Raw genomic sequence first — 26,299 nt, 5'->3', positions numbered from 1 at the left:
AGACAATTTTCTAATATTTGCCAAAATAGAATGTACACCAAATTGAAACAAAAACAGTCACATCTATGATTTTTTTAACAAATAAGAGTTTTTTTTTTTTTTTTTTTTTTTTTTTTTTTTTTTTTTTGCAGATTTGTTTTTAATCACTCGATCATGTGTGCAGGGATAATTTAATGCAAATGACATTTTTTATTCTTACTTGAAGTTGTATATTAAGGATGTACCATTCAGATAGGCAACAATTTGATAGAAAAAATCGTCCCCCAGAACAACTGTACCACCTGTGGAGATAACAAACAAATACTTGATTAAATAGACGTTACTACCCTTATACTCGCAAGTAAATTTAGGGGTTATCAATTATAACAAACAAACACTAATAAATAATATGAAACATTTTCACTCATTCAAACAGAATATAAGTATTATGTTATCATGAACAAAAAAAGATAGCAAACAAATTCTTAACAAAAAAGACCATACTACCCTTATACCCACGATTAACTTTGGGGGTTATCAATACTTAATCGTACTTGTAATAACACCAACAATAAACATTTTGAAACATTTTTACTTATTCCAACAAAGTATAAATATTATGTTATCTTGAACAAAAAATATACATAATCAAATATATTGTGGCAAATTTTACAATTTTCTAATATTTGCCAAAACAGAATGTACAGCAAATTGAAACAAAAACAGTCACATCTATGATTTCTTTAACAAATAAGAGTTTCTTTTTTTTTTTTTTTTTTTTTTTTGCAGATTTGTTTTTAATCACTCGATCATGTGTGCAGGGATAATTTGATGCAAGTGACATTTGTTAATCTTAATTGAAGCTGTATATTAAGATTCTCAGAAACTTGCAAATTACACCAAGTAGGTTATTTCAACTTACCTAAACCATTAACCATTTGGGGGTTACATAGCAAGCAGTTATATCATCAAACACATAATCTTCATTTAGACCAATTATCGAGAAATTCAGACCAAAAACTGTTATGAGCATATAATCAAACAGTTGGTGTGCAGGGATAATTTGATGCAGGTGACATTTTTTAATCTTAATTGAAGTCGTTTATTAAGATTCTCAGAAACTTGCAAATTACACCAAGTGTGTTATTTCAACTAACCTAAACCATTAACCATCTTGGGGTTACATAGCAAATAGTTATATCGTCAAACACATAAGCTTCATTTGACCGGTTATCGAGAAATCCAGACGAAAAACTGTTATGAGCATATAATCAAACAGTTGGTGTGCAAGGATAGTAGAATCATACATGTTATAACGCCAACAATTAAACTGAGAACGTGGAAGATCGATAATTGCAAGGGTTACAGCCTAAAGATGGATGTAGATCCTAATGATCGATGTTGGTAGATCAAGAAATTGGAAGATCGATGATGGAGTTTTGGGCTGGATTGCTGATCGAAGATGGGAAGCTTGAGGATGGATTGAGAGAATAATTGGATGCATTGTAGAGATGGAGGCGTAAATGAGGAGATGTAAAATGAGGGTATAAAAAAGAAATCAATTGTATTAATTATCGCCTTTATTTCTAGCAAATTTGTAACCGAAATAAGCTATGAATGTAAACCAATCAGAAAATTACATTTGGAAATAATAAAATTCTAAAAATCTATTAAAATGCCATGTGTCCAAATCATTAAGGACATGCTATGTGGCAGAAAAATGGTTTTATTTATTAGTATAGATACTTCAATCTTCATTTTGATTAGTTTTGAAACTTGTATTAATCTGTGAATTGTTTTGTTTCATTTGGATTATAATTTAAAGCCCATTAATTGAGTCCAACTCATTTAAAGGATTTAACCCATATATAAACTTATAAGCTAAAGCTAATATTCACAAGAAAAATTATGTTCAACTCCTTCACTTCCGATCGACGGCTTCATCTCCAAAAGAAGCTTGGTAGTCTAAAACACACACATACACACATATATGATGGAGATAACGTCGAGCTTCGATCACGATAATCGAAATCCAAGGGCTTTGATTGACAACAAACTTATTGTTCGAGGCTTGTCGTTTTCATATCACAGGGTTCCTAAACAGCTTCTCAGGTTATCAGTTCTGAAATTAGACGGTTCTTCCTTTGGTAAACCTTCGATTCTTCTGTTTATTACATAATGTAATTTGTTTTCACGCTCAATTTCGGTTGTTTAAAGTGTGATTTTTTTTTCTTTGACTATTTAGGCATCGAGGTTTCTATGAATGCTACCATAGCATATCTTAAATTCGTATTAGAGGACTTTTTCACTTCTTGCCTAAGGAGAAGAGATGCATTCTTATCTTCGATTCGCTGTTGTTACTTGTTACATATACATATTTTGGTGCAATTCACATTAACACGCTATAATTTTTAACTTATAAAATCGTTTTTTCTTGATTGCAATCAACTCGTGTAAGCTTTTACGTTGAATTTCCTTCCCTTGACCACAAATCTAGGTCAAAACTGCAACTTTTTCCAACTATGAAGATCATTCCTAAAAGCGATACATCAAACTAAACTGAAACTGATTTCAGTGAAGGAAACAGTTAGACTTGAAAATGGTTGGATCAACGCATGTGAAGACTGATTTAGACTTCAATTATTTGTTGAATTCTAAAATTGTTAATGAATTAATGCTATTGAAATTGTCTTCAAATTTATTATTACAATATCTCAAGAAACTTCATGATATTAGGTCACATATATAGGGGCATATTTGTCTGTGCCATAAAGGGCAAAAGCTGCAGAATGATAAATGTGCTTTAAATTTTTTTCATTGAAAGCCGTGTTTCCTTTTTTCCTTGAATTCCAAAACTACCCTTTTTAAATGGAATTTCAGTCACATACATTTTACTTTCCATTTAAAATTGATTCAATCATTACATATGAAACTTTATTTGGAAAGACATGTTTAGTTCGTCGGTTTTGGCAAATTCCGATGAAATCAGAATACGAGATCTCCTTTCATGGCTGCAAAGTGGACAGACTTTAGTTCCCTTCTTACTAAAAGACCAAAATACCCTCAACACTATGCATGAGCAAACGGACCGAACCGGCTGCAAACGGCCCGACCCACGAACCGGCTTCGGCCAAAATCAAGAACTGAACCGGCCCGGCGGTTCTATTGGTTCCGGTTCCGGGTCCGGTTTTTGACTGGTTTTTGATTTTGGAACCGGTATGATTTGACATGATTCCTTGCGGGGCTTGTAACTCATTTAATTTTTAACCAAATCAAGCGTTTTTATAGTCTAAACTTAACTACAAATCCAATCTACATATAGGAAAAACGATTCGGGTCAAAACAAGTTAAATTGAATGAGTTATGCACATCCTACTCAACAAACACACACACACACACACACACATATATATATATATATATATATATATATATATATATATATATATATATATATATATATTGAAATAAGTTTGAATTATATTCCATTCTTTCTATATCTCAATTTCCTCATATTCTGATTCCATTGACAGATTCCATTCCTATGAAAATCATAACACAAACCAAATGCTCTTTAATTATTCCACTTTCCACATAATCTTAGAGATTCTAATTTCTATATTCAGGACGTTGGTGAATCATTAGGTGGAGATGCTGCAACCGGAAGATGAGTACTTTTTGCAATAGAAGCCCTTCTTAATGACTACAGAATGAGTGTTTCTGGTCAACAATTTGTCATACAGGTATATGCGTGGTAATTCTTTACAAAATATATTTGTAATTTAGTCAATTATTTTATTTACTTAAAAAATGTGCTTTTATTTAGAGAATTGGGACATCAGGAAAAGGAAGTTCCACATGGTGTGGTCTTTGGTGGGTTGAAATGTAAAAAACAAATGGTAATAATCATTTACCTTATGAATAACAAGTGTCAATTCCTTCACTTTTGCTACCATTAAGAAGTCATATGACACAAAACTGAAGGTATATAATATATTACATGTTTTATACATGGTTAAGTAGAACTCTAAATTCTACCTTTTTGTTAATTTGTTTTACTTTCCTTCACATGACAGGATGCAAAGATTCTTATTCCAATAATACCCTTCCTACCGAAATATGAGGTTCTCTTCCCTTCTTGCTATAACAAGCTCTCTAAAAATACAATAAAAGCACTTAACAGTTACCATATCTTTTTCATCTTCACCTGTTTCCCTTTTTAAAAAGTAAATTTCCAACTTTTTTTATTTATTCATACTTTTGATCTTCTGGGAGAAAAAGAAAAGTTTCAATTGGTTAAATGAACCATATATATATATATATATATATATATATATATATATATATATATATATATATATATAGGTTTAGGTTCATTTGAGACCATTCTAATTTTGTGAGACCGTGAGACCAAATCTAAAAATAATTTTAAAATGCAAAAAAATGGAAAAATCCAAAAAAAAAAAATTTAAATATTATTTTCGGAACTTGAATTAACTAAAAAAAATATAAAAAAAATAAAAAAAAAATCCCGTTTTTTCTAAAAAATAATTTTAAAATGCAAAATAAATGGAAAAATCTAAAAATTCTTTTTTTAAAAATTATTTTCGGAACTTGAATTAATAAAAAAAAAATAAAAAAAATCTATTTTTTTTGAAAAATACATGAAATATTCTAAATAGAATATTACACTGTACATATTCTAAAAATAATTTTAAAATGCAAAATAAATGGAAAAATCAAAAAATTCTTTTTTTAAATATTATTTTCGGAACTTGAATTAACTAAAAAAAAATAAAAAAATGCGTCTCACGGTCTCACAAAATTAGGCTGTCTCACATGAACCTAACCCTATATATATATATATATATATATATATATATATATATATATATATATATATATATATATATATATATATATATATTAAAAAATTATTACCTAAATGGTTTTTAGAGCCTAAAGTTGGTTCAAACTCAAATTAGCTCAAAAGATAAAGAATTCGGTTTGTTTATTATTTCAAATTAAACATGTCTATAGTGAAGAGTAAATGATATTTTTTTGAATCTTTATTATATTTCTTTGAGGGGTCCATTTTTTTTTCTTTTCGCCCTGGGCCTGTATATGTTTGGACCAGCCTTGAAATCTTCCATCAGATATAAATTCCAGGTTGCTCTTACACGTACCTTGGAGGTAACTTTTACCCACTAATTAACTTTGTTATTTTCATTGTCATTTGACCTATATGTTCATGTTGTTGTAATAGGATATAATAAACAAGTAAGTTAAAGGTACACTGGTATTTCCTGATTTTAATTTTAATTCTAATTTATGATCTGTTATTAGAGGAATCATCTCAAGTTGGTCAAGGTTCAGTTCTTACTCCAATTGAAGTAGTAATTTGTATTCATGGCATTGATCCCGAGAAAGATTGAATTCCCTTAAAGAAGGCATGTATTTGTATTCTTTAATTTTTCTTTCCTCCTTTTGTCCCTTTTCCACACATTATTCATCCAAAAAAGTATTTTGTTTAATTATTTACCGGTTATTTGCATTTGATAAATATTCTTTGATGAATTTAGAACACACTTTCGAATTTGACACTAGAGTTTGTGCAATGGGTTGCAATTTTGTATATGTATGTTGTTTTATTTTGCATTATTAGATATTAAATGTGAAATATTGTTTGATTAAGATTTAGATTAAAGATTTGGCAAAAACTTAGAATATAATTCGTAACATTTTGTAGTTATTGACAAACATTTACGACATATTTATGTTATGATTGTTTACATTGTTTTATGACATGCAATTTATGTGATGGTTCTATATATATATATATATATATATATATATATATATATATATATATATATATATAGAACCATCACATAAATTGCATGTCATAAAACAATGTAAACAATCATAACATAAATATGTCGTAAATGTTTGTCAATAACTACAAAATGTTACGAATTATGACATACAAAGTCAATCGTAAATGTATGTCAAAATGGTGTGTTGTGTATGTATGTCTTAATTTTAGGTCATAAAGGTTTGTCGTAAATTTTAGGATAGACCAAATGTCTGTCATTTTTATTTATAACATGACTTTCAATGACATACATTTGTCTATCATGTATAGGCATTTATGACAAACATTGTCTGTTAAGGAAAACCTTTTTTCTAGTAGTAAAAGTTCATACCTTGAGGCATGCTTTGCTAGATCTTGCTAGGGTTTATGTTTATGTTCATTTTGTCCCCAAACCTTGGTCTTTGTGAGTGTGGACTACTCCAGACCATTTGAGCTGTTTTTATTGACACTTTTTAGTGCATGGTGTCATAAAAATGCAAGCTTGGTCATTTCCTTTCATCTATGAACGAGTTATGGGGTTTTTAGTAATGTTAGAAGTTAGGGTTTTGGGTTTGAGCTCTCTTTAGCCATGCAAAGGCATAAAGTGGGAGACTTTATGGATTATAATGCTTCTTACGTCAGATCTAAGGTTGGGGTGAAGTGTCTTAATGATTAAGAGCTTAAAAGTTAAGAATGGAGTTTAGGCTGAGTACGACATGCATAGCCAGGATTTGTGTTCTACGCCATGCGTACAGCCTTGGTACGCAGCACGTAAGGTCATCTATGTTGACCTTTAACTTTTTTACTGAGTTTGACATTTAGTCAACTGTGAGGTTTTTAGTGTTGGAAAATGGTATTTTTCCCAAATTGTGGATTAGACTTGGCTTAGGACTTGTTGAGTTTGGATAATTACCTTAATTATTAATTAGGGTTATTTGGTGCGATTAATAAAAGGAGTCTAGTTTCGGCAGTTTGGGTAGGTTTTATTAGTGTTTTGTACGAGGTGAGTTTTCTCACTATACTTACCTATGTGGCAGAATATATGTGTTTACCAATTGGGTCTATTTGTTGTTATAGTGATCTGTATTACTATGTGTGCTGAGACTTCGGGTAGTCTCCAGCGCCCTCTAATATTTTAATTTCAAAAAACATTAAAAATTAGATTAATGAAGAAATTTCAATTTATGGGTTGGGTTTGGGGCTTCTTTGTCGTCGGCTAGGGTTGTGGATGGCGGAATAGTAGAGGAACTATCGACATCAGACATCAACTTTTGATGAAGAAGAAGTGGGGTAATTTGATTTCTCCAGAGGAGGTAATTTGATGATGTTAATTTAATGGTGAACATATGGATGAGAGTGTTTACGGAAAAAGAAGATTCCAAAGAAGACATCGTGAGATGAAGATAGAAAATGAAAGGCAAAAAGAAGAAAGCGGCGAGGGTTAGGGTTAGGATCGATATTTAGGTTGATACCATGTGATAATAGGATAATTGTTCCCAATAAATTTTATTGAACAATAGAGGAAAATATATATAAAAGATACAACATTAATATAGGAGATATACAAGATAAATAATCATTATACTATATATTAAATTTCTCTTCCGTTAGCTACAGTAATCTTCTTAATGTTTTGGCAGAATTGGTTCCCAGTCTATTTATGGTTGGTAACTTGCAGATGTTTTGTGGGTTTCTTTTACAAAGTAACTTGCACATGTTTTGTGGGTTTGTTTTACAAAGGGTTATGGCATTATCTAGATTGGAGGTGGACACGTGTATTTTTATTTGGCTTCACCGTTTTGTGGCCCAATCACGTTTGGATCGGTGTTATTCTTTTTCACCGTTTTTGTTAGAGACCTCAAGATTCCATATATTGTATCGTATCGGCTTTATCTCACTTCTCTTCCAGAAACCTCCTCCACTACAGATTGAACATTGACAGGCGATTCTCGCCACCAACATGGACGATCATCATCTATTTTTCATCCGTTCCTTACTCGACCATCTTCACCGCCTCTTTATCGACTTCACCTTCTTTCTGCTTCTCGCAATCCTCACATTCTTTGGAAAAATCCGGTCGGCATCACTACCACACCACCAACATTCTATAGTATCTCCACGACTATATGTCGCTGGGTGGATGGGTTTGTAAAAGGCAAAAGTGAATCAAGTTTTCTCGCCGTTAGTAGTTCCTCCACGTTTTCTTCGCTTCTCTCGCAACACCGTCTAATTCTTCTTCTTCTCAATCAGTTGACAGGATAACCACCGCTACCAAAAAAGCCCTAAGCTCATCGACAGTGGAAGAAACGACGATGTCTTACCGTTTGTCCATGAAATTCGCAACACGTTTCGTGGTTTGGCTTGACTTTCATTCAACATCAAAATCGTTCTTTCAACACATACAATACCGCCTTCCTTCAGTATCCTCTTGCTTCCAATCAAATAACAGATCGATAGACGCAAAAAGAAAGGAAAAGGTCGCTTGACCCGGACCCTGCCTCCTCACCGTCGATTATAGCTGTGCACCCTCCTATGGTGCTAGGGCTCTAATGGGACGACCGGTGTTACCGTGTTATGATCAATCGATGATTGCCTCCAAAATTTTAGTCACAATTTCTCAGTCAGTGGCGTAGATACGAGCATGTTAACGTGAAAATATGCTCGATTCGTATAGCAGAGGTATGTATTCATTGATTTTTTTTATTTGCTACAAACGTTAGTGTCACTCTAGAAATATGGGATGATTGTTTTGCATTTTATCAATATACTCTTCATCTTTATTTTCTTTTGATTTTTTTTCTTCTCAGGGAGAACAAGAGGTTCCTAATTGATAACTCTTACTTTATACCTACAACAAAGGGCACCATAATTTCGGGGCAACTGAGTAAACTTCGGCCACTTCATCTCCTTTATGCTCGATTGAGAAAAACACAAGCCCATTTCTATGGCTACTAACCTCAACTTCTTCTCCTACATTTAACTACATGGATTTAACTACATGGATGGATCCCTGCTTCGCTTATATTTTTCAAGTAAACCAAGCCCAAGAGTACTAACCTACTTTTTAAATATATTTTTAAAACAATAGTTGCTTTAAGTAAAATTAGTGTCAAGACTTTTGTATTTGTTATCTTTAATATATTTTAAAAACAATAATTGCTTTGACTAATTTCATGTGGGTTCTGTGGATTGGTTTTCATTTACGTGTTTCTGATGACCATTTGGTATAATCCTGTTGGCTTTTGCATAGGTTTAATGGCACTACCTATGCCTTTGTGCAACTACCACCATTTCCGTTAGCACTACCTTCGTTGAAAATCACAGGTGGTTCAATGGCAAGGTACTAACTGGACCTAAATCACTGCAGACTGCTTAATTTCTGATTTTACCCTTATCTACCACTCGGGAAGCAAAGAGTGGAGGAGCTTGAATTTATATTTGTTATCTCACTGTCTTATCCTAATCATCTAATAGCTTATTAGATTCTTTTCATTTATGTATATCTAATAGCTTATTAGATTCTTTTCATTTATGTATACGTTATTAGACTACAGTTTGTTATTTGTCTATTGTTTTTCTATTATAAATTGTAGGTCCAGCAATAGGTTATTGAAATTGTCACCCATATAGCTTTTACAACATCAAAGTTGGCAAAAAAATGTTTCCTACTTTGCATATCAGGTAATTTTTAAATTGTAATTCTAATTTCATGTATGTGAATGATATATAATAATGGATATTTGTTCTTTTTCTTATAAAAATATTATAACGCTGGTTCGATATTTGAAGGGCTACATCATCCAAAATCTAACCAAAATATAATATTTCCTAATATGCCCTTCCTTCCTTGATTTGTATCTGTAATGTCAATTACTAACTTTTGAAGGTATCTGTAATTTGGAATCATTTCATGCAGCCGATTCAAAGTTTGACCAAAATATCCTTATTAAGGAGTGTGCGGTATCATAGAAGTGTGTTACTAACTTCTAATTCATTTTTTTTTTTTTGTTATTAATGATGTGTAATTTCTTTGTTTCCCAATAACCACATGTACTATTCTAATTGATTTGTTTATCAATTGCTTAAATTTTTATTTTTTTACTTGAGCATTTTCATAGGTCTGGCATTGTATTTTTTGTAAAGTTTGTTGCTATTTCCTGTTACTTATTGGGACCCTGGATCAACAGAAAGGGCTTGTGAAGACCCCAACCCTATGATGGATTGAGGAAGAGGTAACTGTAATATCGCATCTATTGGTCGTTCTTGAGCTTCTCCTCAAGGTTTTTGTCATAATCTTTTAAAACAAAACTAAATTATTTAATATGTTTTCTGTAAAGAAAGAGAAATAATTTAATATAATGTGTTTTGATCGAAACCCCAGGAAGGAATCAACATGGGAATATTGCATTTCAAGGGACAAATACAATGGGCCAAGGTGCATCATCATATTACAGTGGTGTAGCACCACCACTTGCTCCTCCTCCGCCACCTCCACCACCACCTTCTGTCATGTACCCACCGTATGGGTGACTTTTTCTTACACTTTGTGAAGTTTAGGTGAAAAAGTGAAGTTAAAAAAAAACATTTATAAATTGATAAAGAAAGTTGGTCTTGACAGAGGATAAGTGGGTAATGGGGGAATACATATACATATATGTTGTTGAATTTTTTATAATTACTTGTGTTCCTTGCTTTATTGCCAAGTTGGTTGCCATTGCAGGTTACATAAAACTGCAGACAACCTTCAGCTTTTTCAGATTTAAATGGTCTCAATTAACTCTTTATATTAATTATATAAACTCATCAATTAGTAATTTTTTAATGAAAAAAAGATCGATATAATTCGCTATAAAAATAGGAAAATATGTTCGGTTGTTTTTAATTTAGGTTTTTGAATCTACACTTCTTGGTTAAACTGTTTGTTTGATTTACCAAGTTCTTTTCCTATATTAGTTAGTATATAATGTCAGCTAATTTAGTTATTTCATTTATTTAATGAGCTTTTTATCAAGGAATTTATACTAAAATCCGTCTAAATGTGATTGTAAAAGAAGTTGTTAATTTGGCCATTTGGGTCATAATGATTTCTTCTACTAGGTATTGAGCTTTGAAAAATCTATCTAATTATAACATTGTACTTTTAAATATTTTTCTAATTATAACACTGCAGTCGAACGCAAAAAGGGAAGAAAGTTTCCCTTTTTTGCATGAAGTCATAAAGAAACAGAAAAAAGGAAAGTATGTTGCTTTTTAACACGATAAAATAAATCATTTTTCATATTTACAGTATGGCTGTTGTCTGAAGTGCTTTCTGCTGTTTTGTCCATTTTACCCCTGCTTGGTAAAAACTTTATACAAAATAATCCTTTTGTGATGTTCAGATTTTGGTATTCTTCTCAATCTATGATGATATCAGTTACCATCATGGACTTTTTAGGCAACCAAAACCACCTAATCTGGTATTATCCACGTGCATTTTTTGCATAATTTTTTTTTTGTCTAAATCGTTTTAATATATTAATTGCTGTAATATTTTTTGTCCATAATGGAATAAGATTTCTCTATGAAGAAAGTGTATGGAGGGTGTTGGATTGATACAATAAGTCTGACACTATCCAAAATGATCTTAAAATTAGTCTTTATTTTCTGATTTATTTTACTTAAATGATGTTACGGATTCCATAAATATAAGCCATTTCTCATGAGGTTGGAGTCGTTAAAGAAGATAGTAAAGGCTGGAATTTGTCCCACCATCTCCTGGACATAGAAAAACTTAGGAAGAAGAAGTAAGTGAACTTTTTTACTTTCCTCATTTGTTGATTTTCACATTAGGGCAAATTATTATTGAAACATGATATAAGAGGTGAACATGGTTAGATTAGGAACAACATATGAAACTTCTATGATTTTTTAGGTTTTGATTAGATTTTTTTCTTGCATTTGATACTTAATTCTTTTTTTTTTTTTTTTTTTTTTTTTTTTTTTGTGTAGATACTCACGGATTGAAGGCTATGCAGGACATTAAATGCACATGTTAGCAATGAACTTTCATTCATTAGTTTAGACTACTTTTAGAGTTCGTTTATTAGGATATTGTAATCCTAGGGTTATTGGTGCTGTATTGTAACTACAACTGGTGGATTGACATTAAGCAGTCTGCAGTGATTTAGGGATTGGTTGGTATGGACAATTTCAGATTCTAATACCCCTCCCGACCCATTCTTTTTAAGTACTTATTACTCTTGCCAATTAATATCAAGAAACACGTTCAGTCTAGATTTCCATCATGTAGAAACGACATTTTACAAACAATCGACCAAAAAGAGTTCACACATCTGGACCCCGCAAAGCGGGGTCACTCATCTAGTTTATAATAAGGAACTAAATAAACTAATTATATATACGATTTAATCTCCAATATGTAAGACCGGTACAAAGATGGTAGAGTGTATTATGTATATACAACACCATAAAACCTAAAGTCAAGAAAGGCAAGTTTGTGATGGGTACTAGTGTTGGGAAGAGATGTGTATATGATGTGGATGCAACATGAAGGTAACATATTTGTTAATTACATTTAAATTTATCTAATATTCATTCTAAACAATAAATGATTGATAATTTTGAAGTAGAAAGGACATCTTACTTTTATAAATTTATAATTTTCATACAAATATAATAAAAAAATAAAAATTAATATTAAATAAAATTAATAAAGGGATATTAGTCTTTTTAGTTCAATCAAGGACCACACAACATAAATATATAATACAGATTGTCCGACTTAAGAAAATAAGTTAGAGATCAAACGCACAATTTATCCCGAATTTATTCTTTAATTAATTAGTTACGTCATAATTTGATGTATATAAATATATGGCATAGAAACACTATCGTTTTTACCTTACAGTTAACATACTGTTTATGTGCAAATGATACAATAGATTTAACATATGAACACATTGTTTATGAGAATAAGGGTTTAGATAAGAAGCTAAAAGTTAATTAACTAATGATACAATGTAATCTAAGTGTCATTACATTAGCTTTTATTGATCGATGGTTTAAGTTTTTATATAAGTTGATTAAGCGTAAACTAATGTATTATATAGTATATAATTAGCATTTTGTTCATGGATTAAAGGAGAATACAAGAGTACCAAGTAGGGTAATTTTTACAGCAACCAAATGTGAGTAAGATTTTTTTGAACACACATCCCTAAAAGATTTTATTTTTGTGTTTACGTGGTATGTGTTATGATTTTTTTTATTGATTATATGATATGATTGATATTTTATGATCTAATTACAAGATTTTTATGAATTTATGTGAATATATATGTTTTTCTTCTTTTATTTCTTTAATATATATATATATATATATATATATATATATATATATATATATATATATATGTTTTTCTTCTTTTATTTCTTTAATATATATATATATATATATATATATATATATATATATATATATATATATATATATATATATATATATAACTCTTTTAAAAAACATAGTTTTTCATGTGCACTAATGGATTTAATTACTTCTGTTAAACACATGTTAAGTATTGAGGAAGGATTTTCATAATTTTCATAAGCTTGGTTTTTTTACTAGCATTAAGCTAAAGTTTCAATTTGGGATAAAAGATTCTGAGAATCAATGTTAAAATGGTGATGATGGCAACCGTACATATGTTTATCAGTGGTAGTGGTGGTTGTTTGATTGTTGTAACACACGTTTTTAGGTATTTTGATTTTTAACCTAAAAATGACATTTCTTCTAAAATAGGTCCTAGGTTTAGGTGATGTGTACGCCGAGCGCAAGTCACTAAATGGATCATAAACTTTCTTGAGTATGCATAACATACATGTTGAGTACGCAGGGCGTACTCGTCCTGTTCCAAAACCCTAAAATATAGGGTTGTGACCTGTATTTAAGGACATTAACTCCTCTCGGACCTTCTTATAACCATCCTTCATCCCTCTTAGCCCTAATATCAAAACCCTAACCCTTGAGTGTGAGTTTTGAAGCTTTTGAGTTAATTTTGGTGTTCTTGGTGGTGAACGAAGATCATTTGAGAATTGGTGGTGCATTCAAGCTCTTGGATCCAAAATCTACACCCCATTCTTCATCTGTATAAGGTATAAAGTTCATACCTTGAGGCATGCTTTGCTAGATCTTTCTTGGGTTTATGTTTATGTTCATTTATCCCCAAACCTTAGTCTTTGTGAGTATGGACTACACCAGACCATTTAAGTTGTTTTTATTAACATGTTTTAGTGCATGGTGTCATAAAAGCAAGCTTGGTCATTTCCTTTCATTAATGCCTGAGTTATGGGATTTTTAGTAATGTTAGAAGTTAGGGTTTAGGGTTTTAGCTCTCTTTAGCCATACAAAGGCATAAAGTTGGCGACTATGTATTAGAATGCTTCTTATGGCCAGATCTAACGTTGGAGTGAAGTGTCCTAATGATTAATTGCTTACAAGTTAAGAATTGAGTTTAGGCTGAGTACGCCATGCGTAACCATGCTTTGTTCTCTAAGCCATGGGTAGAGCCTTGGTACGCAGCACGTAAGGTCATCTGTGTTGACCACTAACTTTTTGATTGGGTTTGACATTTGGTCAACTGTGAGGGTTTTGGTGTTGGAAAATGGTCTTTTTCCCAAATTGTGGATTAGACTTGGCTTAGGACTAGTTGAGTTTGGATAATTACCTTAATTATTAATTAGGGTTATTTGGTGCGATTAATAAGCGAAGTCTAGTTTCGGCAGTTTGGGTGTGAGTTTTATGAGTCTTTCTTGCGAGGTGAGTCTTCTCACTATACTTACCTATGTGGTAGAATATATGTGTTGACCAGCTGGATCTATTTGATGTTATAGTGATGTGTGTTATTGTGTGTGCTGAGACTTCAGGTAGTCTCCAGCCCCCCTCTAATATTTTAATTTCAAAAAACATTAAATATTTGATTAGTGAAGAAATTTCAATTTGAAGTACTCTTGACGCTTGATACTTAATTTCAATTTGAATAACGACTTCATCAATAACAAAACATTATCAGTGGTGGTTGTCGGAAAACATGGACATAGAGGAGGAGGGGGCTATTAATCCTATGGGGAGAGGGTAAGAGGAGCTTTGGTCTCTTCTAATATTTTAATTTCAAAAAACATTACAAAATTGATTAAAAAGGAAATTTCAATTTGAAGTGACCTTAAACCGTGACACTTAATTTCAATTTAAATAAGGACCTCATCTACAACAAAAATTATCAAAATGACTGAAATTTGCAAGTTTAAAACCTTTTACCAGTTTAGTCAGATAAACCATTCGTACCATATTTGCACTTTACTTTTTAAAGATTGACCCTAATAGACAAGAGAAGAAACGACTTTTCTACAGAAAGGCAGAAAAAAGGACATTTTTTTTGTCCGTCTCACCAAAAAAATGATTAACATGTTAAAAATCCAACAAACGATAAATGTTTTCTAATTAAATGAAAAACATGTTAAAATGCCAACAATTTAATTGAATAACATGTTATTTATCTTTTCATTATATTTATCCACATAAGTGATTCATTTATATAATGGGAGCTCCATGTGATAACTTTGGCACACAATTTTGTTACGTTATTTCTTTTCAAACAAAAAATATATATATTTGGAGCTTCTTCTAATGGCGTTTTCTACATTTTCTTTGTCCATTACAATCTTTTTAATGATTTTGCAAGTGTTATGGAATACTAGCGTGTATGCGAATGGATGCTATACGTCCATCTTTAGCTTTGGATACTCCTTGCCCGACACTGGAAACATTAAGCAAATCGCCTCCATAACCCACACATACGTTGAGGCTCTTCGGTGGCCTTACGGAGAAACATTCTTTCATCAACCCACGGTTCGTGCCTCCAATGGTCGCCTCCTCATTGATTTCCTATGTAACTCCTGTGTATGTGTGAAAGTAATAACTATTAAATGTGACTAGTAATGGTTGAGCCCTAGCTAGAACAACTTAAATATTGCAGTAAACAGCAAGATTTGATAGGACATAGTTAAATTTGTTTGTCCCGGATTAGACTTGACTTAGAGTGGTTTTGTTTGATTGAGGATTAAATTTGACTTATGGTTTAAGGTATGTCTTATATGATAAATGAGATTCTAGTTGTCAGTACCATTGCATACATACATCGAATTTCGTTCATGCATTGACAAATACCTAAAGCAGTTCACCGACCACGTTCCTCATATCATGTACATGTCTGGATAAGCCAAATCCATATGTGTAATGCTACGAGCGCATTAAAAATTGACCTACATCTTGGAGAGAAACATTATCTTTGTATCAATCCTAGTGGTGGGTTTAGATATTTGACATCTTGTAAATAGTATCTAATAAACTATGTAGTTCATGTTCTAGGTGAACAAATTTTGATCTTTTCTTCTTCCTGAAGCTAAGAGTCTTGGGTTGCCATTGATACCACCGTTTCTGCATGACAAGGAGGATGACAAAGTGGTGGAATTTGGACAAGGAGTTAATTACGTGGTGGTGGCTGCAACAGCATTGGATACATCGTTTCATGAAGCAAGAGGGACTGTTAATGCTGCGACAAATGTTTCTTTAGGAGATCAATTGAGATGGTTTAAACAATCATTGCCTTTTATTTGCAGCAACACTTCAGGTAATCAAACATACATATGTGCTTCTACTGTATACAGTTGTGCTAACCATATGTGTGCAAAATATTTGTTATATATTGGGATTATAATATTTTCTAAAAAGTCAAAGATTCTTGTTTATAATTTTGAGATTCAATTTACAATTTTTAGTGAGTACTTGTATTTATTATAATTGTTGGCAGACTGTAGAAACTTAATTGGGCGTTCTCTGATCCTAATGGGAGAGATTGGTGGAACCTGTTAGGGTACAAAGTTATTCATTCATGACTTTGTAAATGTTTGACTTTTGTAAAACCCACTTGCATGTGGTGCTTTAGCCTTTAGACCCATTTGTTTGTGAGAGTGAGAGAGAGACATGTAAACACCTCTATAAATAGTGGGTTTTTACCACTTGTAGAGGTGTGCTTGAGAGATGTAAAAGTGAGTGTGTAAGTGTGTGTTATTTATGTAGTCTAGATCTAGATCCTTTTTGTGTAACACCATATACATTCAATATATCTCTTAAACACCAAAATCACTTTGTTCAATTGTGCAAGCTTTAATTCCGCATGCCAAACCATGTTCTTTGTCACTTCAATTGATTACAACAATCCAATAGTTGGTAATAAACCAATCGATCAGCTCAATTCAAACGTTCCACTTGTTATTGATACCATCATCTCAGCAGTTAGTGTAACTACTCAAATCATTCAAATTATATTTTAAATTTCTTTTTCTAGTTTATGATTTTCTGTTGGAGTTGAATCTAATAGTTTTAAATACAGGAAATAATTAACATGGGTGCTCAAACATTGGTTGTTCCAGGAACCTTTCCAATTGGGTGTTCTGGTATGATTCCAACAAGCCATTTTTTTGAAAAAGAAGAAGAGTATGGTAACAGAACCAGTTGCCTCATCAACTTCAATAGACTTGTTGAATACCACAATGAACTGCTGCAATCCAAACTAAACCACCTTCGAGAGCTTCATCCGAATGTCACCATCATCTATGCTGACTACTACAATGCTGCCATGCAGATTATCCGTTCTCCAGATAAATTCGGTACTTTTTTTTCTTGAATGGCCAGATTTATATTAAAACAGATGATAGCAACCAGAGACCAATTTGAGACTCTACTCAAGTAAGCCAGTAGGTATATATATTCACCCAATCTTTTCACGTAAAAGGAATATACACAACACCAAGTTTTCCCAATTTCAAAAATCTTCCCAACACAAACAAAACACGTTTTTAACATGAAAATTATCTCAATCACACCAACACCCTTTGATCTCACAGTTAAGATTGCACCCCAAAAACCTGAACACATTCTATGAGTTCCCATGCATCCAATCCACTATGATCCGTGTTCCAAATAATGAATGTGCGACATGCATGCTCTTTCCTTTCTTCATCATTCTTAGACAAAGGGCAAACTATGATCATCAAGTTATACGCCAATTTCAAATTGACAATAGTAGGAAGTCGTTTTTTAGGAGTTCCCTAGATCAAGACATTAATTTTTCCAGAGATCAGGTTATTCCACTTCCACTTTGCACAACAACCACGAAAAATCATGTCATTTGATATGCCTTAACGATCCAACCCTGAATCTTTTCGAAGGACCTAGAGACCATTTCACGCAATCTGTGTCTCCAGATAGCCTTACATTTATGTAAATGTCAAACAGATTATCGAATTCCTCGGTAGTCCTTCCAGCCACCTTTTCTTGAATCCCCTCCCATGAGAATTCTACCCCCTCACTATATTATTTTAATCTTTGGCTCACTAGAAAATCTCTATTAGTTTCAATTGCCAATACTCTTGGAAATGGATCTGCAAAGGCTGGTTTATCACACAATGTTGTTAGCGGGTAATATAGCAAACCCCTTGTAATTGTGTTCACAACCCTTGTATAAATAGCCCAACAGTATGTTGTATTTTGTTACATATTTCTATTGTAATCCCTAATATCAGCAACAAGAGTGAACCTTTCAAACAAGGTATCAGAGATGGTATCTTCTCCTAAAAATCCACACTTTCCCTTCTTTCTCGACAACTTCCTTTCTTACTCAAGGCGGCACCACCTGCTCCACCTCCGGCCACCATCTTGTGGTCTGTCTTTTTCTTCTTCTTCTTTTCCAAACAAGGTCTTTGGTATCACCAATATCAAAACTCACATACCCTTGATCCTGGACTTAGATCGATTGAACTTTGACGGTTGGAAAGAACAATTTTCAGTGGACCCATGTGGACAACACCATGCCTAAGCCAACAGATGTAGAAGGGAAGATGATTGATGCTACTGTGAAACTCTAGAGATATGGCAATGTCTTCCAAAACCTATCGCCGATGATTTGAAGATTGGGTTCACTGTTAAAGACGTGGGTGAATCTAGAAGGCTTATTATGAGTCAGTAAGGATGCAAAAGCTATGGAGTTGGATAATAAATTGTGTAATGTGTCCATTATTGATATCTCAGTCACGAGATCTTCACAAAAATCAAGACAATGGTTGATTTAACTGAAAATGTCGGATCCCCATTACTAGACAAAAAACCTAGTCTTCTTTGCTATTGAAACATCCGATATCCCAAGCTAAACCTTTCATTTCAAAAACAATAAAACATCCAGTTTAACAAAGTTACATTTGGGGCAACCCATTTTTTCATAAACCATTATTCATAAATCGGAGTTAATAAGAAGACAATGAGAAATCTCAAATCATAAATCTGAAGATGTATGTGTATAGTCTCGCCTTTGCAATCGGATAAGTCCATGCAAAATATTTAATCCACAACTGTAAGCACAAAATTTAGTGAGTTCCTAACATATCGCATACATCACGGGTTATCAGCAATCCTGGGGACTATCAACAGTCCTAGTGGGCTAACGGTATGCCATGTAGATTCCACAGCACACCTCATGGGTAATCAACAACCCTGGGGACTATCAACAGTCTCATGGACTCACAACAGTCCAAAAGTTATCAACAACTCAGTTCCCATATAACAGAAATTAATAAACAATACCCAGCTGGTCCACATTCATATACTACCGCACATGTAAGTATAGTGAGGCGGCTCGGCTCGCAAGTAGTGGCTAAACACCACAACTCTCACTCGAAAAAGATTGATCCTACATGGAACCTAACAGCTATAAATAGTACCCTCTCAGTCTACACTCCAAAACCCTTAGTTTGACCAAAAACGTAACAAATGTCGAAATTCAATGGTGAAAGTCAAAATCAACAACCACCAATATTAACAGTTGACCCTCATGTCGTGACCAACCCTTGGTCACATTATGAGAACGCACCACGATGTGAGTCCTCCTTGTTCATGTCGTGAACATATCAGGACAAGATAATCACGAGAACTTCCATTGTCATGTCATGACACTCTCTTAATCACGACATGACCACAGTCTAAAACATAATCCTAATGGTTTGAGTCCTTAATCTAATAAGCCATCAACTCCAACTTTCTAAAAGGTTTTCCCCAATCCAATGGACCATAAAAATCATAGTTTTTTAGTCATGAATGTCCAATGCATGACTTGAACACTAACTAGGTCAAAAAAAGGAAAATGAGGCCATGACTGATGCTTGGAATCCAATCCACTACCAAACTTTAGATCTGATACTTATGATTAACAAATGAAACCATGTTCGCTATCCAATTCCTGAAAACAATGGGGTCTTTCACCTCGAAGAACTTTGGTGCCCCACATCCCCAAAAACCCATAAACGTGAGGGTACGGTCTTCATACTGCCCGTCAAACATATTGGCTTGATAAACCCGAAAGCGCTCCTCCATCATTTCAATGATCCCTTCCTTGATCGTCCCGAACGTCACCGGGTCGCATCAATGATACTTCGCGTAATCTCCGATGTGATGAACTCAAGTAATCACTCATCAATTGGTTTGTTACCATAACTAGATCCTGAACCTCCTTCCCCACCTTGTGTCATCACTATACTTAAACACAATACACAAACAATTTGTATACAAGCGAAGAGGTTCAGACTCTACAAGTTCCTCAGAATCATCATGACTATCCTCGATTTGAGTGTGGATCCTATGCTTTCAGTAATACGGGTCTAATATTACCTTGCACACCTATCCATACTTTTTCATACTGGTACACTCAGGTACCCCGCTAAACAACACAACAATCAGACTAAAGTACTTCCTAAGCACTCCTAGAATTCCTACATCACCCTACCATCAGTTGCTGAAAAACTCCTACTAATGTTAGCTAACTACTTCATGAATAAAATTACATGCAACAAAGCTTAGATAATCCTTCCACTAAAAGACTCAACCCTACAACGGTTAGAATCAAACGAGAGATGTGCAATAGGCTCAGATCAATCACTATTAGATTATCTAACCTTTGTAGCATGTAACTTAACATATTCTTGTACTAATTAACTCACATCAATATGAGTCCCACAAAGCACAAAGAAAGCATCATTCAAGCATCGAGTAATCTAAACTAAGGAACCACTAAGCAGGGCATTCTATCCAATATCTGAAATCCATACTAGCATGCAGCTCTGAAATCTCAATCAACAAGCATATAAGGGCATATCTGCTAGTATCCTATCATGCAATCCCGAGGAGATCCTTAGCCCTAATCTAGCATGCAATTATCATATATTCATACCAAAACAATAAACATAACACATGTATGGGTATTTTGGGAAATACATACTCGAGCTTGGCCGATTGCATGCGTCACACCCCTTTTCTTTGAAGAAATACTTTTAGAAAAGTTATTTTCATACAATAATTTTACAAATTCCTCAGTTTGAGTTTAGACACACCCAAGAGTGTGCCCGAATGCCTCAAACCAAGGCTCTAATACCAACTTGTAATGTTCCAAAAATTCTAAGTGATTTTTTTCCTTTAAATCAACCAAAAACAACCATTCAATAAATTTTAAATCCCATCAGAAAATGGAAAATAGTCATTAGAGTACAAAACAAATCAAATCATGCGGAACACTAGTGGATGTGGTACAAACATGTTGAGCTCTTCCCTTTGGAACTGGATGTATCTGAAACCATAAACATAAAACCGTAAGCAACAAAGTTTAGTGACTTCCCCAAAATACCCTATACCATACATAATCTCGGGCCCCGTCCACCCATGAGGTCCCGCCCATCATAATGGACCCAAACAACATATAATCTGGCCCCGTCTAGCGCACATAATATGACCCGCCAACATACATAATGGGCCCCGCCCACCAAGCAAAATAGGCCCAACTCATCATACACATGCAAGGCCACCCAAAACAGTTAGCATCAAACCTATCATAATCCAGTGGGCTGGCATTGGTGCCTTCGACCCATGAGTATAGTAAAGAGACTCACCTCGATCGATAAACGATAGATCTCACATACAAGCTGTTGGTGTTAAAGTCACTCCCACTAAACATATTAAAAACGAAACCCTAATTAGTAATTAAGGTAATACACCCACATAATTGATCCAAATACCAAGGTTAATCTCTGTTTGGGAAAAAGACCATTTTCCTATTCTAAGTCCTCAACCCTTCACAGTTGATAAAAGAACAAACTGGTCAAAAAGTCAATGGTCAATGCTCAATTGTTTTACCCCATGTAACCAATCTACACCCTACGTAAAGCTACACGATGCATACTTAGAATATGCCCTGCGTATCACACAATTAAATCATTTCCATTTTTGACTCTTAATCCATATAGACTACCCATCTATTGCTCAGATATGGTCCTAATAAAGGTGTAGAGTGATAAAGTTCCTAACTTTATGCCTTTTCATGGCTAAATATAGCTCAAATCCAATCTCTAGTTTCCTAACACCTTCTAATGTCCAAAAGCTCTTGCATGGGTGAAAAAAGGCAACCAAGATACCATTTTTATGACATAAAAACCTTCGAAACATAAGAAAATAGCTACCCTAAGGTCTGGATTAGCTCATACTCTCAAGAACCAAAATCATGGGACAATAAGCATGAAAACCAAGAAGCTAATGAGATTTAACCTATGGACCAGCAAGATTCAATCATTATACATTTTAGATTTGTGAAAAGCAATGTAGGCTATGGATCCACAAGCTTGAGCTTCAACAATCAATAAGCTTGGGCTTCTAATTTTTCCAAAATACTCCGAAACACACAAAAAGGCTCAAGATTTGATGTAGGGGATTAGGGTTTCAGGTTAGATGCTCAAAAGGGTGGATGTTGATGATAAGAAGGGCCTAAAGCGGTTAGAGTCCTTGGATAGGGCTCGAAACCTTAGAATTATGGTTTTTGACAGCCGCAGTTATGCCCATGTGTAGCTTATTAAAAATGCATCCCTTCATCAGCCACTACGCCATTCGTAGCTGCCTTACGCATTGTGTAGGGTAAAAATCCCTTCTTCCATCTGAATTTCAAACATCCATAATATCTTCGTTTCAACTCTATTTTCGGCATTCTTTATATGCACAAAAAGCTATTGGACAGCCCACAATCGTATTTAGTTACTTTTATCTTAGCACATGTCGAACTAAAACCCTAATCCATGCAAGAAACCCGACATATAACTTTTACCTTTCTACCCTTCGGTTCCAGCACACAAATCAAGGGCTTAGATCTCACACCTAACGCCTTTACATGATCTAAATTTTGGTCCACAACCCTGAATTAAGAAACAACTCAAAACAGTGTGTTTCACTCCAAACCTAAGATCACTTTAAGTCTCTCGGACGAGACATTCTTAATGATTTGATAGACACAACCAATAAGATCAGTTGGTCTATATGTACTCACTAAGATTTGATATTTCATCAACCTTCGAGATTAAGGTGATGAATGATGAAGTAGATCCTTTGTCAATGGATGAATTTCTTTCAAAGTGGGTAACCATATCATTACCCTAATGAGGTAGATCTTTTGCCAATGGATTAATAGTGACTAACTGTTTTAAGAAAGCAAAGGAGAAGCCATCAGGCCAATTGCGTTATCTCTACTATACACTCGTACCGACTTCTTGACTTCGTCAACTGATAGTAAGTTTTTAGAGTTGTAGGTTATGATATTGAGAATTTCCTGAGCTTACTACTAAAAAATATAGGTCTTCAAAATTTATTGTCCAAGAATTTGGACTTAAATAATTCAAACACAGAAACCTTAACTAAAGGATAAATAATGCAACTTATGCTAATGGTAAGGTTGTTAAGACTATTAATCCTTCTTTTTTTGTTTCTAACTCGATGAAAAAAAGCGAACTTTTCGTCCCCCTCGACCCCTATTGCACCCTCTCCTTTTGTTTCACGTCAAACACCGACTTCCTCCTTATGTATACGCTTTTGATATGGTGAAGCTTTCTCTCCAGTCAATTCATTTCTTATTTTATCTCACTCGACACCATTAGGAATCTCATCCATCATATTCTATAACTTCATTTTTGCTACCTGATTCTTTATATTTTTTAATTTTCCAAGATGATGTCGAAATGTGATTAGGAAGTGGGATCCATCTCCCTAATAAATCATATATTTGAATCCATCACAACTAAATCCTTATATGTTAACCAATAACTAAAATTATAAAAATAATTAGTATTGAAATCTACCTTATCAATATGTCAACATGATGATTGGGAAATGATCTTATAGATCCGTTTCATGGAAGTGGATTATGCATCCGAGAATTCTAAAGAAAAAACTCAAGAAACAAAGACTTTGTCTTACTTAATTTAGCTCCATAGCGACATTCTTGTAAATCCCTTCCTCCTATCTTCAGATCTACCAAACAATATTTTCTATGAATTTATCAAAGTAGCATACACCGGCAGGGCAAAACAATTAGCATTTCCTTTCATTGGCTTTTCTAACATCTATAAATCGTTGAATATTATCCATCAACCTTCTTTGTTACTCTCAATCAGCCTATTAATTTCTCCCCATAATAATTTCTTATCAGATCAAGCTTGTGGAGCATATACATGGATGAGCTAATTATCCATTTTTATGTACCCATATGCTTTTTATTGCTAGGAAGAATTCTTTCTTTATACCAATGACTTTGTGGAATAACAGAAGGTTTAAATTGAAAATAGACCACCTGGTTTCCAGTTTAGAATTACAAGGTAAAATTGCATGTTATGTCTCCCCAAATATATCTATAATGCTTAATTCAACCTTTGATGTGATAAGTTCCTGAACCCCCATGAACTGTACCCTATTTTCTCTACATAACTCAGCTATCCAATTTATTTTGGATGCATAGCCCACTCCTATTTCCAATAAAAAGGGTATTCAGAGGTGAATGTTTAGCACAACTCCTTTTTCACAATTTCTAATATATCATTTTCATTACTACACATAGTGAAATGTTCTTGAAATTCTTCTAACTTCTACATCTACATCATAAATTGAGATTTTGCAATTAGCCTTAGATGGGACTATCAAGTTTTCTATGTCATTGGCCTTATTTATTTTGTTGATTTGAACGATCTTTGAGTCACTTAGAGAGTCAGACCATATCTCTATGGACCTAGAAACAACAATAATTCATCACGTTTTCCATTCTTCTTCTTTTTTCTCCTATCCTTGTTTAATGTTAATTCACTAGGCTTTTTTCTTTTTCTTCTCTTTCTACCCCTATCCTTTTTTGTTTTTTATTTATCTAGTTTTTCAATAAAACTTAGGTCACCATACAAGATATATGAAAGGGTAGCCATCTTTAGACTTGTACTGGATTTCTTAGCTCCACTTCGTTTAATTTTTCATGAATGATTTGAGTTAGTTGAATAGGGATTTTGATTACTACTTCCATATCCTAAACTTGTACATAATATGTTATAAACTCAAATCACTTTCTTTTTCATCAATGGGAGCCTAGTGGTTGAGGTCCAAAATTCCAAAAAGGAGATCTGATGTTTAAATATTGCAACAACCAAAATATTGCAAGTGCTACACGATTACCTTATTATTTGTTAATTTAGGATCTTGATTTTCTTCTTCTGATGGAACTAAAAATATTGTAGGGTTCACAAAAATGGTTTTGAAGTCGTGTTGTGGAGGAGGAGGTCCATATAATTACAATCCCTTGGCACAATGTGGATATGCATTTGCGACTACGTGTGATGATCCCAATATGTACGCTTACTGGGATGGAATACACTTTACAGAAGCAGCATACCTAATAATCTTCAAGAGTTTATTTCAGGGCCCATATACTACACCCCAATTTAATTTGTTGTGTCCTTCATCAACATTAAAAGTTAGAGTTGGGTTATCGGGTTCACAAATGCAACACAAATGCAACAGAGACCTATTAGAACTGGAGTAGAAAAGAGAGATGTGCATTTGCTAGAAAAAAAATGTAATGTATAGTTAAAATAAAAAATGGGAACATGTCATCCACAGTCTACAATTAGTGGAAATGTGAAGGGGTGCAGTGTATTATAAGGAATAAATCGTTATCGAGTTCAATGGTAATAGCATCATTCATTGAGAAATAATAAATTTTTTAAGAGAACGTTTGGATTGTTAGATTATTTTTATGGGGTATGGAATCTGTCAAACCATTAGGAGTTAGATGGATTTAAACTTACAAAGACTGAGATGGTATTGTGTGTTTGTATAATATTTTGAACATAATTAAAATTTATTATGTTTACAGTATCGTTTAGTTTTCAAAAGATTTTGAATGTATTTATGCCATGGTTCTAAAGTGCTCGTCATGATGCGTCATTGCTACAAGGCTTATACTTGAAGAGAGGCATTAAAAACATGTCACGTTAATTTATTTATGTATATAA

At 33.4% G+C, this 26,299-nt stretch overlaps 1 protein-coding gene and 2 long non-coding RNA genes across 14 annotated transcripts; all 3 read left to right on the top strand.

Annotated features, from left to right (window-relative positions):
- The first annotated feature begins 1,881 nt into the window (after positions 1-1,881).
- LOC111913703 (uncharacterized) lies at positions 1,882-5,582 on the top strand. 3 transcript variants are annotated; one of them, XR_008225678.1, is made up of 5 exons: positions 1,882-2,126; positions 3,606-3,722; positions 3,806-3,963; positions 4,056-5,172; positions 5,326-5,582. It is a non-coding gene; the product is annotated as an uncharacterized LOC111913703 (long non-coding RNA). The 3 variants fall into 3 exon arrangements; XR_002857587.3 differs by adding an exon at positions 2,225-3,195 and having other exon boundaries at positions 4,056-5,582; XR_002857586.3 differs by having other exon boundaries at positions 4,056-5,582.
- A 2,098-nt stretch (positions 5,583-7,680) lies between these two features.
- Positions 7,681-12,086, top strand: LOC111913702 (uncharacterized). 9 transcript variants are annotated; one of them, XR_008226021.1, is made up of 7 exons: positions 7,682-8,512; positions 8,641-9,173; positions 9,427-9,514; positions 9,720-9,804; positions 10,021-10,113; positions 10,215-11,619; positions 11,825-12,086. It is a non-coding gene; the product is annotated as an uncharacterized LOC111913702 (long non-coding RNA). The 9 variants fall into 9 exon arrangements; XR_008226020.1 differs by having other exon boundaries at positions 7,681-8,512; positions 8,641-8,882; positions 9,084-9,804; XR_008226018.1 differs by having other exon boundaries at positions 7,681-8,512; positions 9,427-9,804.
- A 3,381-nt stretch (positions 12,087-15,467) lies between these two features.
- On the top strand, positions 15,468-25,943 carry LOC111913686 (GDSL esterase/lipase At1g28610). Of its 2 annotated transcripts, XM_023909402.3 has the most exons (6): positions 15,468-15,780; positions 16,294-16,521; positions 16,702-16,756; positions 17,098-17,191; positions 17,284-17,560; positions 25,523-25,943. In XM_023909402.3, exons 1-6 carry the CDS (start codon positions 15,519-15,521, stop codon positions 25,825-25,827), a joined length of 1,221 nt encoding a protein of 406 aa, XP_023765170.1. In that variant the 5' UTR covers positions 15,468-15,518; the 3' UTR covers positions 25,828-25,943. The 2 variants fall into 2 exon arrangements, 1 of the variants encoding a protein (XP_023765170.1); XR_006185878.2 differs by lacking the exons at positions 16,702-16,756; positions 17,098-17,191; positions 17,284-17,560; positions 25,523-25,943 and having other exon boundaries at positions 15,603-15,740; positions 16,294-16,432.
- The last annotated feature ends 356 nt before the right edge of the window (positions 25,944-26,299 follow it).

This window comes from Lactuca sativa, chromosome 8 (genome assembly GCF_002870075.4).
Source record: "Lactuca sativa cultivar Salinas chromosome 8, Lsat_Salinas_v11, whole genome shotgun sequence".
NCBI classification, from domain to species: domain Eukaryota; kingdom Viridiplantae; phylum Streptophyta; class Magnoliopsida; order Asterales; family Asteraceae; genus Lactuca; species Lactuca sativa.
This window is presented reverse-complemented; position numbering and strand designations above follow the sequence as displayed.

What these genes read in the sequence shown, in the direction of transcription:
- LOC111913686 (XM_023909402.3), top strand. Translation starts at nt 15,519, where the DNA reads ATGGCGTTTTCTACATTTTCTTTGTCCATTACAATCTTTTTAATGATT. An exon ending in TATTTGCAGCAACACTTCAG is followed by an intron (nt 16,522 to 16,701) that starts GTAATCAAACAT and finishes AATTGTTGGCAG; the next exon opens with ACTGTAGAAACTTAATTGGG. An exon ending in ATGGGAGAGATTGGTGGAAC is followed by an intron (nt 16,757 to 17,097) that starts CTGTTAGGGTAC and finishes TGTCACTTCAAT; the next exon opens with TGATTACAACAATCCAATAG.